Below are 18,510 nucleotides of genomic sequence, written 5' to 3'. Positions count from 1 at the left end.
AAAATTATTATATTTTATTGTTTTGGTTGCAGATAAAAATGGCCTACGAAGAATTCGGTAAAATGTTGAAACGATTGATGGAAGGCGAAGCCTTTGTTTACGTTTCAGACTTTATCAATAGCTCCATGGTTAAATATGACAAAGTGAATATACTGATTATATTATATATTTTGACAATAATATTATACGATAGAGACATTTTTATTCGATTTAAGTAAAACATCATCGGTTATTGGCTAACTACATTTTTGTTAACCAGTTGATACGTGACGTTCATATATCGTTCATAAGATATGTTGAAAGTATGTTGGAAGAATCTTCGAACACTGTAGCTGCGTATTGGAGCAATGTTTTGAAAACCATCGAGCCGACTGTGGTGCAGATTTTCCATCACATCGAAGCTGTTTTCGTATCAGCTACAAAACACGTCATTCGTGAGTTGTACTAACAATAATCATATTCAAATGAATTATTTAATTAATAACACATTTAATAATGAACATTATTTTTTTGTTTATACGGATTTGTGATACAACAGAGTTTTTGTACGCAAGACAGCAAGAACTTATGCAATCGCCGTATTACGCGCACACTCAAAATATGACACAAGACTTGGACAAATTTTATAAAGATCTTATGCAAAATGATTTATTTACGAATCTAAAAAAATACTGCACAATATTGTACGACGTCATCAAGACTAAATATTATCCTCTCATACCATTCGGTGAGTACTCAACTCTCTCACTCTCTTTCTCTTTCTCTTTCTATATAATATATATAAATATATATCATTGTATACATTATACATTATAACTATATACATCGACTATATCTTTGTAAATGTAAACATGACACAGTTTTCGACTGAACATATAGTAACTTTTGAGGCTCACAATATAATAATATGAACAGTTTGAAGTATTTATTCTCACTTATAATCAATGATATTTTTATACGGTCAAGTTATGGTGCCATATAAAGAATAAATAGTTTTGTTCCAACACTAGACACAAGTGTATCATTATAATAAGCAGTGACGGATTTCAATGAAAAAAAATGTGGAGGCTGAAGGCCCTTTTTTCATGTAGTCCATAAATTGCATAAATTACGACGGTTCTAATTTAAAAACTTTGAGTGCTAATCACCCTCATACCCTCTCTTATATTTTTCCTATGATATTAAGTAATTACTTAAATTCATTTAATTCTAAAATAAAATATGATTTATTAGTGAAAATAACTTAACGCACTCTACTGACACGGATTAGTAGTGAATTTAATCATTTAGCGATAGAAAATAATTTTATGACCAATGATATCCAATGTCTCCGTGGTATAGATAAGACTTTTTTTCACCATGGTAAGTTTTTATTATCAAAAATGACGGGATTATTGTTAAGTGTGGTGGCGTAATAAGATATTTTCTTCACCAGTTTTGCTTTATGTTCGCTCAAAATTGAATGAGATCAATACGATAAAGACGACAAACAGAAAACATGTCTATTATAATAATTGCACTAAAGTCGAAAGTTATCAATATGTCGAATCGACGGGAGCAGCCAGTAAAGCAAAAAACCGATACAAGGAGGGTGGCGATTGCCATATATCCATCCTCCCTGCCTTCAATGCTTCAGCTAACATCATTGGACCATACGCGTTTACGCCGTTTGATCGTGTGTGTTATAAGAAATAATTATATCGCTTCTGTCCGACAGATATTATAGCGATAAACATTGGGGCAACGCCGCGCCGCTCGCTCAATACTTAAATCGCGATTGGGGGGACCAATAACACTGAATCAAGCAATATAATGAGCTTAATCTACTGTGAAATCAACATTTTGTTTTTAACCGTCTAGGAAATTATATTTTCCGAGACGATCAACTGTGTCGCAGTCACATGGGTAGTCATTTCAATGACCAAAGCCATTATCCCACATAAAAACAGACGCATTAAAGTTGGCAAATTTTACAATGTTAATGTAAAGCGAAAAAATACGAATACAAATAATATGAGTTATGTGCAATATACACATTATATCATACGCAATAACAGTGTGCATTTTGTAGTTTATACTGAATAGGGAATTTACGTAATTCATAATCATCCTCATGCAAGTATATGTAATACATCATTGTTTTATTATTGTAAACTAGCATACATTTTGTAAAATGAATGTGTAATACCGTGGTAACTAAATATTTAGTGTTTAATAAATCGAGGAAAATCCTATTTGGATCGATTTGTGTAGACAAATAAGCCAGGAAAAGAGAGGAGATGTTTATAATATGTTTGTGACATGTAGATGCATAGTATTATATTGTGTGCATTTGTATTTATCTTTAATGAGTTACAGTTAATTATTACATTTTGTATTTATTGTAAATTTGGAATATTGTAAAAACATTTGGTACGTTGACACATAGACAGTTAATTCCGATAGTATGAAATCTGAAGAAAAATTCTCTTTTCAAATTTGTAGTACTGAAATTTAAATAAATATTATGTATAACGAGGGAAGTAACTTAAAGACATGAAATAATTTATATTGTATATAAGATCATATATTACATTAAATATCCCAATACGATGCATTTTTTGCATTACCTACATTATATAATAACGAAATAATAATATATTCAATACACAATTTCATTTTAGAGCACAACTCGAATTAAGCCCACATTAAAAATGTTATGAAAATAGTTTATTTTTATTACTCTGGAGTATTTACCTACATAGTACATTATAATATGAACTATGAGTTATAATAAAACTGCTTGTATATATAATATAATAGTAATCCAGACGAGGAAGGTAGGCGCGGAAGCAATATGCGCGGAAAGACCTTGAACATAATTTGTTTAATCTCTGAATTATTAAAATGTATAATATTTTGTATATTAATATAAATTTAATTATCTTAGTAATTTTTAAAATAACGATTTAAAATTATTATCGTCGTAAGACTGAGGTTGATAAAAAGTAAAACGAAATTAATTAAAAACAAAATAGTTGCTAGTCTAAAAGGTATATAGTATATGCAACGGTAGTCGGTAAAAATGTCCACATTAAGAATGGCCACAGGTAAAATGTAGGAAGTGGTTAAATTGTATAGTTTATAACAAAATAATTTGAAAATTTTCGAGAGTTTGATAAATTTTTTCAAAATTTAAACTTTAAATACCTACTAACAAAAAAAATCCCTATAATATAGGTACCTATGTCCATATCTACACAATAGCTTTGAAACTATAATTTCAGTTTATGTTTTTGATTCCTTCTTCTTATTTTTTGATCTCAGCCATTTAAGATCGTACCGTTCACCAAACCCTCTACTTCTATCCTCCGCTATTTCCAGCCAATGACTATTTGGTTCTGCAGTATCCCTTTTTACGCAGTTCTTACACTCCCACTTTAACCGTGGTCTTTCGAGAGGTTTCCTTCCTACCTATTGGGTTTTCCTGAATTACCTTTCTTATCATCGAATCATGCTTCCTCCAGAAATATTCTGACCAAACTAACTTTCTTCTTTTTATTTATTTCAATATACTAGGTCACTGAAAAGGGATTACAGTTCATCGTTATATAATTTTCTTCAATAGTTTGTCTAAGCATTAAAGTTATCGGTTCCTAAATATGGACATTTTAATATATACCTATATCTTTGAACCTACTGTCTATACCTACTCTACACAGATATCGTATGATATAATAGTAATAGTATTATTATCTGTACAATATGCAAAATACATATGTAATGAATTAATGCGTCAAGTATTTATATCGTACCTACTGCAGTAATATCTAAATAAAATTGTTCTGTGGCATTTCAAGTCATGACAATATGTCGACATAACGATATTGTTACCTATATGGACTATGACAATGTTAATTTTAAATTGAAGTTACTGGGTGAAAGGGCATGTCAAACACATTTGTTTATAAACCAAAATAATATATTTAATAATAGGTATTTGAAATAAAGTTAAAGTATAGTTTTCTATACAACTGTTGGGCCTTCTATGCATTCGATTATTTGATTTTATAGTGGCACGCTGTAAAATATATACCTAAATACTTGTATAGGTGCATATATAACACTCGGCGAACAAAATATAACAATGCTGTTAACAATCACTACGTAAATTTAAATAATAATTATACATCGTATTGACGGTGCATTATAATATTATATAGAAATGTAAAGGTGTGAGTTTTGTCACAGAAAATTTTTTTAAATTGCTTTTGTCATTCGGTACTTACTACGCAGACTTTCATAAAGATAAAAACCAAGTGTCGTTTTCACTTATAAAATATAGGTATTATAAAAGTTAAACATTAAAAGGATTTATAATATTTTATATACTTATATATAAAAAAAGAGAATTATAATAACTAGCGTCAATCGAAATGCCGTAAAAATATAAGAAAATCTACAATATTAGGTATGTACCTACCTATTATAAAACTTGATCATTTTTTCACATAACATTACATTTCATTGATGAATTTTGTTGGATTTGTTCGGGACTTTTTTTATCAAGCTATGGGATAGGTACTTATAAATAGTAAATACATATTTATAAGATAGCTGTGATTTTGAACTCTTCCAGAAACCAGTAGAGTGAAATAACTAGTAATACTTGTATTTTTATAAATAGTATTATCTATTTTTGATACCATACTGAAGTAGGCCTGTTATTTTATTTAAAAGTAATTTTGACTTAACAATTTAATAACAAAATAAAAATTGACTAATTGAGAGCCATTTCAAATTGAATCATAAATAGTTAAATTTTTTGGGGGATGATGTCGAATATTTGGAACATCTCTAGTTTGTATTATTATCATTATTATTTAATAACAGTTATAATGAATTTATTGTAATATATAAATAAAATATTTAATAATATATATGTAAGATATAATGTATATAATTAGTACCTGCCTACATTTTAGCTAAAAACAAATTAATATAAAATAATTTAAACAAAAAATGTTTTTTGAAATGGCTCGCTCATTTAGTAAGTTTTGATTTTGAAACCATACTTGTGAAGTAAAAATAAATTTAAAATATTAGACCAGCCCAAACAGGGTATACAAAAAAATAGATATTCATATTTATAGAAATATACAAGTATTTCTGTGCTTGCTGCCCTTTCTAGGAGAGTTAAAAATATAGAATTTTCCTATAAATATGTATTTAGATTTTAGGTACCTACCCTCGAGCTTGTAAAAAAAGTCCCGATTCAATCCATCGTAATCCAGGCGTGAAATGTAAATATGTAGTGTTACCTGGAAAAAATTAAAAGGTATACAAAATAATATGCGTATCATAATATTCATATACATTTTATAATATTCCAATTACAATTTATTTACGCTTATACCTACGTTAAATATTAAAACACGATTTCAATACTAACAATGTTAATTAGATACGACAACTAAGTGACAACACGTTATAATATTTTCGTACACAATTTTTTATAAATCAGGCCTATTTCGTTTCCCGGCAAAACCAGCTTTAAACCAGATTTACGATAGGTATTATAATATAATATAATTAATGCAAGAAATGTTAACGTAGTTATTTGTACTGTTATATGATTCACACTTTGCAACATAGGTCACCTATAAAGTTTATTAATTTATTATAATAATAAAATACACACCTACCTTATGCAAGAGACTCACTAAAATGTATTATATATTATTATAGAAACATGCAATATAGTTTGTAGTTTGTTAATAAAATTAACAAAATATATAATTAAAATTATTAAAATACAAGCTTGAATATTATAGACTGTTAAATAGCAAGTAATATTAATGTATTTTAAACTTGAATGGATTCAACTTGTGTACGATCATATTAACGTTTCCACCGAAGTCTTTGGGGAATAGAGAACAATTTTGTTCGCATAATTACCTACTCATTCCATTGAGCACATTATTATATTATTATATTGGCATCAATCCATTCGTACAAGATTGCAAAAAAAAAACTAGTTTTCGTGTACATACGCGTACGATTTCCTTATACGAATTGCACGTAAAGAATGTTTTCAACAATTTCTAGTTGTGCCAAAAATAACCCGATAGTGATATACACATAATAAAATATAATATACGCATTTATACAAATTAAATATCTAACTACTACTTACCCACATAATATTACTATATTTTCGACATACATTTTGTACTTTTTCAATTATTCATTTTAATTTAACTTAAATTTGTATCGATTTTCACCTGCTCCGTGTGCTGTGTAATAATTAATTGTATTCACTTCCCGCTTGACACATTACTTCCAAATGCCAATGAATGCGTATTGCGTACATCGTACGGTGTTAGGAACTAAGAAGTAATATTTAATATGTCATGTATGTTTGATGTTATATTTGAAATTAAAATTTTAGACTATTAGTTAGTGTATGAAATATTTCACAAAAACGTGAAACAATGAAATTTTTTTTACCACAATGTTCACAAAGTGTTCTAAATTCTAATGTAAGAATCCAGTAGGTATACAATATACATGTATACTATTGTATATACCTACTTGTATCATTTAAACATTACAATATTTAAAAACTTTGAATACCATTTTAATTGTATAATACCAAGGGTTAGGTATACATTTAGGTACCATACAATTATGAAGGTGATTTATGACAATTATATGTAAATATAAAACTTATTTAAAAATAAAAAAAAGTATTAAAATACTGAAATATTTCATTTTTTTAAATTTCATGAAATTTTCAAACACTACTATTAGTATTGACACAGATATCGAGGTCCAAAACAATTGTTTTAAGTAGATTCTGTGTGGGTTTTATTTCACGTCATCAATAAGATTAGGTGCGTTCAGCAACGATGACGTCAATAGCGTCATTCAAAGGAGCTAAAATATATCGTAACCATCGTTAAAAAAAATCTGAGTGTATCTTACTTGTGACGTTTTTGAATCTGATTTAAGGGGGTGAGCCCCTCCTCCTCTTATAAATGTATTATTAATTCATCAGTTTTTATATTTTTAAACATTCAATGTATCGACTATCTGAATTCGAAATGTTAAAATCATATCCAACATTGTGTAATTTATAATATTAAATTAATTTACAATAATATACTTACTTCTAAGTAATAACTAATAATACAAGTAATAATAACTTACTGCAGTACTACTATGAAAGTATGAACTATCATAAAATATATTTTATACATATATAGATATTATAATATTATGTCTATATCAAATTAATCTATAACTAAAGAATACAAATGCATATTATGAAGGTTAAGTAAATCCCGCGATAGTAATAATTTGGCTGATCTCACCAGACATCAAAAGTAGCACGCCGGGCTGTTTTTAAAAGACAACAGCGAATTCCTGTATATCCGACACTCCCTTCCCATACAAATCCCATAACTGAATAACGTATACACGACGATTCTTTCAAAGTTAATCACTAGTTTTCTTTAAAAGTCTTAATGCGTATTTTTATTCATTTTTTTAAAGATAATTTTTGGTCATTGTAAAACCACTTATTTAAAAAAAAAAAAGATTTTTATTTTTTTTAATTAGTACATAATATTATCATATTGCCATATGTACCTATTAACTATTAGTTACTACTTGCTTTATGTTCACGTAGGTAAAGAAGTACTTTAATTTGTTATTTAAATATAATAAAAATTAGTTTTATCCATACCATAATATTATTTAGATAAAAGTAAAATGTATTTTAAAATTTATATTTATCTATATCTTATCTAGATGACATTTTTGTTATCTATTCTCCGCACTGATTAAATGGTTATAACTTATAAGTATAAAACGTTTTGATGAGCAGAGTAGATGGATACAACTACAAAGGTACTCCACAAAAATATATCGGTTACTACTCTGCTCAATATAGGTACTATAAAATATAGTAAGCACGCTTAATTATTATCTATTTTACTATAAATAGCAAAAAATATATATTTAAAAAAATAATAATACTCTTTAGCAGTGACGAACATTGAAATTATGTAAAAAAAAAACAATACTTTTCTTGGCAATGTCAAATGATAGTGTTTACCTCTAAAACAATCACCCTTTATATTATATTATAGGTACGTAGTACGTTATTACTATTAATACCATTACATAATATATTATGCCAGTAGAAACTCTATATCAACGATATAGCGTAGATACAACAACTTACTTTATTATAATACACAATTCGTACTTATTGTATATTTCATATTGTAGCCTGTAGGTATACACGACATCTTGGATTGTTGTTACTCGTATTAGATTTTCCATTATCCACCACTGGTACATATTTTACGAAACGATTTTTGAATAATTTATTCACTTTACCAGCAAAATGTCAATCCCCTCGTTTACGAAAACAAACGTCAAACGAATGTAGTACCTAACCTAGGTATCTATTATCTATAGATACCTATCTAGTATTGTAGTATATGGTTATAGTGTATATGTGTGTAATGTATGTGTACGTACATCATTTTTGGTACTCCGTCGAAAAACATTAAGACATGATGCTGGTGTAGGCATTTCGCGTATGAAAGTTTCACTTTGCATATTACCGCTACGCTGTTGTATATGTCAAACAGACAGACGTGTTATATGACGTGTGCGTTCATTTATGTGATGTGTGTTTGAAATGATTTCAGCGACCGAAATGAACGCCCTCAGACTGGAGATAATGGACGGCGTGAATCAATTGCTCAAGTTGCCGTTGATCTCTTACGTGATCGACAACACCAAAACAATGATCAACCAAGTAATAATCATTACGCAACCGAAAATATAGAGACTGTTGTTCAGATGATATAATATTATCTTAAACAATGAAAACATTTCATATTATATTTCTACGTGCGTCTTATCCACGGCCTATTTACATTGTTTCGTTATGTTTTTTAGTTTGTGTGGTTTTGCGAATACATCGACTTGAGCAAAAAAATCCAAAGTATTATTCCAAAACTAGTGAATAGATTATACGATCTAACGTACACAGCAGTCGACAACGAAATGAAGTAAGACCCGTAACAGTGTTTGTATACAGGATGATTGATTAAACATACTCACCCCCATTTTACTTAGATTACGCATTATATTTATTCAAATACCGATTTTAGAATTTTCAAGTTTATTTGATTACTATATATTTTTAAATACTCAATCCATTTAAGGAGTATCCTGTGTTCGGTGACGGTAAAAACTTTTTGTTTTCAAATGATAACTACTCTTTTTATTGTTGTTTATTGTTAAGCAGAACATTTTGATACATCTTAATTGAAATAGAGTAATTAACGAGTATGGTATTCGAGTTGTTTAAATTTGTGTACCCAAGGTAATAGGTTTAGAAGATCATTAGTAATAGGCTATAGTGGTTTCAAAATTATAGTAATTTATGTTAATCTATAAAAATGTTTTATAATTTGTATAAAACAGTCAGGGCTAGAAAATTTGAAAAAAAATCCCGTTTATGTAATTTTCAATTAAAACGTTACACAATTTTTTGGTTTGTCGTTATTTAGAATTAAAACGTTATTCAACTTTTGCGTTTATCGTTAGTTAGAATAGTCTTAATACCTATTAAATTTATTAATAATAACTAATGCGGGTAGGTAATGGCCCGGATACGGAATATAATATAATCAATTCTTAGATTGTTTGCATGAAATAAATGTTTCTAAGAAACCAAAAGACCTTTTAAATTATTTCGTTTTGCGTTATTTTTTGTTCAATGATATTCTATAAATTACGTTTTGCGTTATGTTTTGTTTAATTATATATAGTATATTTCGTTAAATGTTATGTTTTGTTTTGCGGTATTTAATTATTTTAAATTATCGCTTTCGTTATAACTACGTTTACAAATTTCAATAGTTTTGTCAAATATAACGTTATTATAAAAAATCATGAATAGACTATATTGTAATATATCTATCTTATATTTTATGTAAAATCATTATCAGGAAAAATACGAGGTGAATGTGATTTTTGAATCACCCTTATAATTATTGCACCACCGCCGTTGGTAAGGATAATAGGCACCTAATTGATATAACGATGTATTGAAGTATCGATTACCAAACTTTACTTTTTTAGCGTGTTTCCGTGAAAAATATAATGAAGTTAATTTGTTTTCACGTTTATGATAGACAAAATCGTTAATTTACCGATGATCGTGTTTTATTTTAGATACCACAAGGCGAAAACAAAATTTATATGCGATCCGGAAAAAGGAATTCTAGAACTGGAACAGAAGTTGCCGTTCTCGTGGCACGCTTTCAATGAAACGCCCAGATACGAAGTAATTGTCAATACGATATGCTTATTATAAATTATTATTCACCGATATAATATACCTACTTAACTAATTGCGCCGAAAACAATGAAATAACAATTAAATGCGATCGTTTGCCACTCAATGGTTTATTTTAGGAAATCCCAGAATACAGAATGGCCACTAAACTGTTGAGCATGTTTGCGCCATCCAATGTGACGTTTTGGTTTGTGTACTATAATTTGATGCCATTTATGGACTACACGAATTGGCTGCCACCGTTCCGAGGTAGGTTAAATTATTTAACTATTTAAAAAGACTGAAGCTAAAGTTAAGTTAAAAAGTTAATATTTTTTTAATTTATCAGCTAATTAAACTAGTTAGTTAATTTTCTAATTAACTCTAAAACACCCATTTTAACAAATTAAATTTTTTCTGTAAATTTGGAAGATTAATACGTCAAGTGAAAATCGCGTTTACACGTCATATCCGTTGTTAAAACTAATATTAATTATTTGTTATATCACTTGGTACACAATGGTTTTAAATACAGATGTACAAATAAACATTACTTGATTTAATAATTTAGTTTATATGAACGCATACAATTTAGCTGTAGGTAGTGTGCTATAAGAAAGAATAGTATATTTGTATATCTAATAGTATAGTGCATTTTAATAAAATATTTGGTTATTATTTAAAAAAATTTAAAAGTTTCCCAATCACTGTATTTGTGTAGATATGTGTAGGGTAGTAATTAAAAAAAATTAACTAACTTCTTATGGACTATGGTCTGGGTTAAATTAATTTTTATTCTCTATGTTATAAACTTTTTTAGATATACATATAATACTGTTTGTTAACTATAACTTACAGCATCACTTTACTACCGATGACTTTACTCGATCGACTAATTTTTTTTTTTATGAACTTGCTCATGGATGACCATTGCATGTTATAATAATATTATAATATAGGTAATCGCAACCACCTTCAGGTCACCCCACCATTACGACTTTATAATATAATAAATAATAATATGTATAATATTATCACGCGTAGGTATAGCTACAGTTTTTCCTAGGCTACACTGCTACATATTTCGTAACCATATAATATTGAAATATATCTTTATTATAATACTAATATAATAATGATCTACGATAATTCTATATACTATAATAATAGTATAGCCAATGGGTACACAAGTGATCGGAATTTCGTAGACAAAAAAAAGTGTTTTAAATTCTCGCTTCGCATTTCATGATTTATAGTATACGATGGATGGTATATATTTATGGCATGATCATACCTATAATAATTATATTATAGGATATATGTAGCTAGTAGGTAGGCAGTGTATACTAATTAGTTTGGAGATTCGGACACGCGCACCTAATGTACATTATTTTACGAACCAGACACAATAATATGTACGTACACAATGTTGCGTACTATTGTATAATAAATAATAAGTAATAACGACCAATAATACGTCTGGTTATAATAATATAGGTAACCAATGCTATAATATTATATAATAATATTTAAGATATTATGTATTATAAAAACTGATTTGACAGATAAATATTTGTATATAGTTAGTAGTGTACGCAGGTGCATCATTAAATCTAAACGATCGAATCGGAAACGTAATAAATACTATACATAATTTACAAAATAATTTGTTTACATAAGTCACACACAATATTTAATATTATAACGTTTGCGACATTTTCATTCTTTGGAATTGTCGTATAAACTTACCTGAAATATTTATTAAAATATAATAAATATGTATGATATCAGCAGCAGCGCCACAACATATAGTTGACATGATATGATTTTGATGTTTAGATTCTACTGTATTAGGCTAAACACCAGCACATGTAATTTTATTGTTTTTATTTATATACCTAAGTATTATTAATTATTATTTACTTGGTTATTAGTTATATATTTGTGTTTTATTTTTTTGTCAGGTGAAAAGAATGTTTAATTTTTGCATCTAGAAAAGTAATTAGGTATAATAAATTAATAATCCTTGCAAAAAAGCAAGATGTGTTGATAATTCACATAATTTATATCACATTATATGTATATAGAATATCGGGTTTTGATCCAATCGATAGGTTTTTTTTATGTTGGGTCACGGATCAGACAAATTAAAATACCAGTTCAATTTTATATTATAGCAATATAAATATTGGAATATTGTATATCGGAAAAAAAGTGTTATGGTGGCCTTATGGGACCATCTTTAAAAATATGCTAACTATGAAATACTTTTACAACTTTTGTGCACGACTAATACCATTCGTGAAACAATATTGCACTTATATTATATTAATATATTACAATATTATATTTAATTACCTGTTTTCTTCTACTACTCAACTTGTTGCGTAACCACGCTCGTGTTGCAGCTCACGCGATGATAGTCGGGTCGCAGCACTTTGTGACATTCGACCAGAGACATTACGACTTTAAGGGCCAATGTTCGTATCTGCTGGCCAATGATTTCGTCGGTAATGAGTTTTCTCTGGTGCTCAACTATGAATCTGAAATCAAAGGCCACTACACGATGTTGCTGATACTGGGGTCCGAGACGATTTCGATAGACCTCCTTCGCAAGGTACGAGAAGCGTGCGTAATATAGAAACCATATGGTTTCGTAATAAGGAGCTGACGTCCTTTTCAGCACACTCGAAAATATTATTTTAATACCACCAATATATTGTCATATTATTACATAAGTCATTAATATCGCTTTGTTGTTATATGCATGCCACAAAAAACCTATGAAAGCACATTGAAGTTTGCAGATGAGGAAGTTCCATCAGCTTTAAAGTTTCGAATGCTTACAGTTGTAGTTACTGTGACCTATTATATGACGGTCACTAAGCACTATAATTTAGACTCGAATGTCATGCTATTAATAATTTAGTAACATTGGCCGCGTTTAATACTCGATTTCACCGTTTCCGCCTCTTAATAGTATGAATTTATTTAATACGAATACCTACTTTTATAATTTAAAATAAACGCATACAACAATAAATTGTGACAGTAACGATCCCTTAATTGCTTTATTAAAATATTTCCATTACATGATACCTAGGTAAATACTAAATTGTATGGATAGTGTACGGGCGACATGTTGAACGACATTTTTTTTATTTTGGTATAAGATGACTGAAAAGCGTTATTTTAGTATGTGATCTACAAACATTCCTTCTAACTATTCTGAGTTTTAAAATTTAAAATTATAAAATATATTTTTTGTGCTCTAAGTAAAGTGTGGTAATTTTATGAAAAAAGAAAACTGTGAAATCTTTCAAAATGTTGAACAATTATAATCGATTGGAAATTGTTATATTTAATATTGCCACTTTGATTTGTAAAAGTGGTATTTATTTTGTATTAACAAAATCTTTACCTATAAAATCATTTAAATATTCAATATAATAAAATACTTATAATTTAAATAAAATATTTTCGATAATATACCTATATTCTTTTTATATAAAGAATCAATTTATATACATTTAATATTTATAAATAAATAATAAATTAATAGATAGTATAATACAGTAAATTAAAATACAATTACTTAATGAACTTAAGTACTAAATAATAAATCAATAATAAACTAGTTTTTATATAATATTGTTCAGGAAAATGATTAGTATTACTAAATAGTTTTACTTTAATACTTTAATACTTTAATACTTTAATACCGACTATGGTACAAATAATAACAAAAAATGAACTCAATTGAAATATATTATTTTATACATTTATCATAATCATAAGTAAGTACGTATTATATTTCACTAACTCCTTCAGTTCCATTTAAATCAATGTCTGAACCATTTTTGCACTTTATCCAAGCCATCACTATAGTCGCTTTCGCTTTCCTAAAATTCTTTGTTATTATTATCAGTTTTTTTTTTTTTTTTAATTAAGTTTTCTTCATTTTCTTCACTATAATAGTATATACAAAAAATAAGATGAAATGAATAAAAAAAGTACAACAAATAAGAATAACTATTTAATTGACATTCCGTAGAATTCCACATTACGCGTGAGATAAAGACGTGTAGGATATTAAATAGGTGGGCTATTTTCACTACAAAAGTTATGAGTTTATCTTCTGAATTTTGCATTGTTGTTGTATCAACTGACCCCCAATACAAATTCATGTTTTTGTGCTTTTATTTTGTTTCCAAAATATTGGCAAAAGGATTTCATAACTGTTTACAATGACACATTGTAAAAATATAGTTATCAGAAACGTTGATTAATCGTAATAATTTTAGATGGATCACACATAATATACTTATTAAAATACATCTAATTCCTAGTAGGAACCTAAAAAATCGATCCTCGTACATGTTCCACTATTATCATTGTGACGAACCAGCAATATATACCATTATCACACATGTAGGTACCCACTATACCTATGCCATTAGAGTTCGAAACGAGCACTATATAATAATAATTATTTATTTAATGTGTAACTAACCCAATGCGATACCATATAAACGGTTAATAAAATATGTTCGAACGGTGTATCCTGCAAATGTTATGCGCCGTACTACCGTCACGATATGATAATATTTTTAATAACCATAATAATAATAACAACATAGGTATATTATAACTATTATAGTACATTAAATTGTCTTCGTTTCTTTTTTTATGCTTCAGGACGTGAGAGTTTTTCCCGACAGTATTAAACAAATGCCGTTGCAACTGAACGATACGGTTATCTACTACGAAAACGAATTGCTCATGATAGAGAGCGAGAGGGGCTTATCTCTAATATGCAATATGAATTTCCAATATTGCACGTTTCACGTATCAGGTACAAAAATAATATTATCATAATTATTACTAAAATTATCACAATCAGGGGCGCGTAGGTATATATGCGTAATAATAATATGAGTATACATTATGGCATTGTACTATCTGCACCGTGCGCCAGTGCAGTAGATACCTATTATGTACCTAGGTACCTACTCTCATCATTAGATATAGGATAGCTACAATTCATTCCATTGTACAATTATCCAGAATGTATAATTTTTTGCCTTATTTACATAATATATTACGAAAAAGTTGTAAGTTTAAACTTCAAAACACATATTATATTATGTCACTTTTATACATTTAAAGTTTAAACTATTCAAATTATAAACATGTTTATCTATATTTAATATTCAAACAATTATATAGTATATTGATATACCTATCTACTTAAATTATTGCGAAATTTAAATTTACACTTATGTTATATAATATAAAATTAATTTGATTTTTATGAACTTTTAAAAAAAAATGTTACGAAATTTTGCATGTTTTTGACCATATTAAGTCATCAGTATTTTTCTCTATTATTATTATGTTCGCTCATCCAGAATCAAAATTATCATTCAATTTCCATGCAGGCTGCAGCAATGATTATATAGCAGATTGTTAGTTCTTAACTACTATTATCGGTACTCACGATAATATTTTTGAGCAGTATGTTAGTATCTACAAATTTAGCAATGCACATTAAAAATAATATTTAGCTCCGTGTACGTGATCATGCTCGTGCTACATTTTATTTATTATGATTAAACGGGTGAGCCAAATTACAATAGGTAGGTAGATATGTAGAAACATAAAATAACAGTATACAGCATACGATGATGCAAGAAGTACGATGTGTCTAGATTTAAGTAATTATATTACTAAAATATAGATTTAAAAAAAAACAATATACGAGTAGTACAAATAAAAATATCGATATTAAAATTATTTACATGTTGCCTGGTTATAATTTTGAGTACCTCTCTACTTTTAATATACACTGTACTCGCTTTTTCGGCTAACGTTCCACTTTCAGTGAGTTCGATGTAATTTCAAGTATAAATACGTATAATAATAAAACGGGTGAATTTAAGTCAATAAAACATAATAGTTTATGACAGTGGCGTGTCCAGAAATTTTCAATGAGGGGAGGGGGGAAGGTTGTACCTTATAATCAAGGTTTGGATTATCGAATTAAGATTGCAAAAATATTGTGTGCTATTAATATTACCCTAAATATCACTAAATATGCAATAAAAACAAGAAATATGGGAAAACTGAAATTTTAAAATAAAGTCAAGTACAAGTTAAGCCGTGACAAAAAATAATCATAATACGTTCAACCGAAAACACAATTAGTTTAGTAGGTAGGTTAGTACACTAGTAGGATGTATTAATATAGTATATACATTATACCTAAAGCCTTCAAAACTCGTTCAATGATAAACGCAGGAGTAAATGACAAAAAAAAGCCTATCAAATTCAGAAGATAACAAAAGCTTAAAATTAAAAACGAATACAAAATGCCAGCACGTCCGTGAAGTCGGTAACGATTAGGTCTATTTGACTTAATCTAGATAATAATCAAAAACACGTTTATTAAAATGATAACATATTATGACCCATTTTAATTAAAAAATAGTTTAAAATGCAAAAATATCTAAAAAAAACCAGAAAGAGCACTAAAATCTAAAAAATCGCAAAATATGTAAAACAGCATTCAACATTCAACAATTTCAGTTTTATATATTATGAAACAAATTATAAGCTTATTCTGTTTTCTCTTTATAAGAATTATGAAAAAGCTATAAAATCCCACCCGGGTACCTAATAATATATTTAAATGAATTGTTGTACTAGAACCAAAAATATAAATAAGGGGATTTATAAGAAAACTGTGGGGGGAGACATGACCCATAACCTCTCCCTTATTTTGATCACCACTGGTTGACGAAAATAGTTTTTAATAAAGTTACTTATTCTAAGAAACGCTGCCGAAGAAAAATTATATTACACAAACTTGTTAGATTTATTTGTTTTTATTTCAATAAATTGGAAGAATGATTTATATTTTAATTGATGAATATTTCTATTTGAGTTTGAAACTTTTTAGTTCCATGTCCAAAAATTATAAATTAAGCCCATAACTATTATAGTTAGAAGAGATAAGTGAGTCTCTCGTATGTATTCTCACCTAATGTCAATTTTTACATTGAACATATTTTGATTTATTTTATTATTAATTATAAGAAGTTTGTTTTAAGCCATAATCATCTATATTTCCTAACTGATTATCTTGTTAATTAATATGAATAGTATATTGATGTAGTTATAGAGTAATTTATACTCGTGCTGATAAATGATAAAGAGCTCATGCATTTTTTAGTCCTCGAGAAATAAGTATAAGGATTTGTAATTCAATGTATTTACAAAACACAGAATCTTCATTACTTTCAAAATTTTTGATGTTTTAGGACTTTTTTCGTAGACAGTATTTAACTTAATAGCTCAAGTTCTGATAGGCGTGTTCAATACCCACTAAATATGCTAGTTCAGTTTTTGCATATTTTGATCTTGCTTTAACCTGGCTTTAATTTGGTTGCGTATTTGATGAAATATTGTGTTGAAAAACTTCTACCTGTTGAAAATATGACTTTAAAGCTCCTAATTCGTTGGACTGTGTTAAGTGTATTTGCGTAGATTTCAAACTGTCTTCCTATATTTAGTATATTCAGCATTTTAGTGTTTATTCTGTTTTGAAGTATGATACAGTTGTTTGGGATCCATTCACTACAGTCAATAAATGTCGAGTCCAGTGAACATTTCTCAAGTTGTATGCCTATATATTTAAAATTGATAAACCTCCACATGATCACTATCCTGTTCTTCGTGTGTTTAATTTAAAATATTTATTAGACAGAAGAGACGATAGTAATTGTTTTTTTAAAAATTAATCAATTCTGAAATTGAAGCTTCTACTTTATTAAACAAAGTTAATTTTCTTGTCCCTCCGTACAATTATCGTCATTCCTAATCCTTCCTCACTTAAATATTTCCTACTAAGTACTATTTATTTAAAGGCAATCCAATACTAAAAATTATGTAAATGGCCATTCGGACCCATCATCCCTTGTTTAATTTTTATATTATCTAGAAGTGGTTTTGTCTATAATTATTTCTATTGTTATATTTCTAATTAATAATTATATTTGTCATTTATCTTCTGTCTATTGCATGTATTTTTAAAATTGGGTCTTACACATATTATATCAATAAATAAACAACAATCATTTGAAAAATCATAAATTATTAACAAG

At 27.9% G+C, this 18,510-nt stretch overlaps 1 protein-coding gene across 1 annotated transcript in view; it reads left to right on the top strand.

The window, feature by feature from the left end:
- Window positions 1-18,510, top strand: part of LOC132934536 (uncharacterized) — a 118,910-nt gene that overhangs the window by 63,419 nt on the left and 36,981 nt on the right. The window contains exons 58-66 of the mRNA XM_061000851.1: window positions 33-143; window positions 260-434; window positions 539-727; window positions 8,706-8,815; window positions 8,959-9,071; window positions 10,243-10,354; window positions 10,486-10,615; window positions 12,754-12,962; window positions 15,044-15,200. Of these exons, the coding sequence (XP_060856834.1) occupies window positions 33-143; window positions 260-434; window positions 539-727; window positions 8,706-8,815; window positions 8,959-9,071; window positions 10,243-10,354; window positions 10,486-10,615; window positions 12,754-12,962; window positions 15,044-15,200 (1,306 nt within the window). The remainder of the gene's footprint in view (window positions 1-32; window positions 144-259; window positions 435-538; window positions 728-8,705; window positions 8,816-8,958; window positions 9,072-10,242; window positions 10,355-10,485; window positions 10,616-12,753; window positions 12,963-15,043; window positions 15,201-18,510) is intronic.

The sequence above is a fragment of the Metopolophium dirhodum genome, chromosome 1, assembly GCF_019925205.1.
Source record: "Metopolophium dirhodum isolate CAU chromosome 1, ASM1992520v1, whole genome shotgun sequence".
Classification (NCBI taxonomy): Eukaryota; Metazoa; Arthropoda; class Insecta; order Hemiptera; family Aphididae; genus Metopolophium; species Metopolophium dirhodum.
This window is presented reverse-complemented; position numbering and strand designations above follow the sequence as displayed.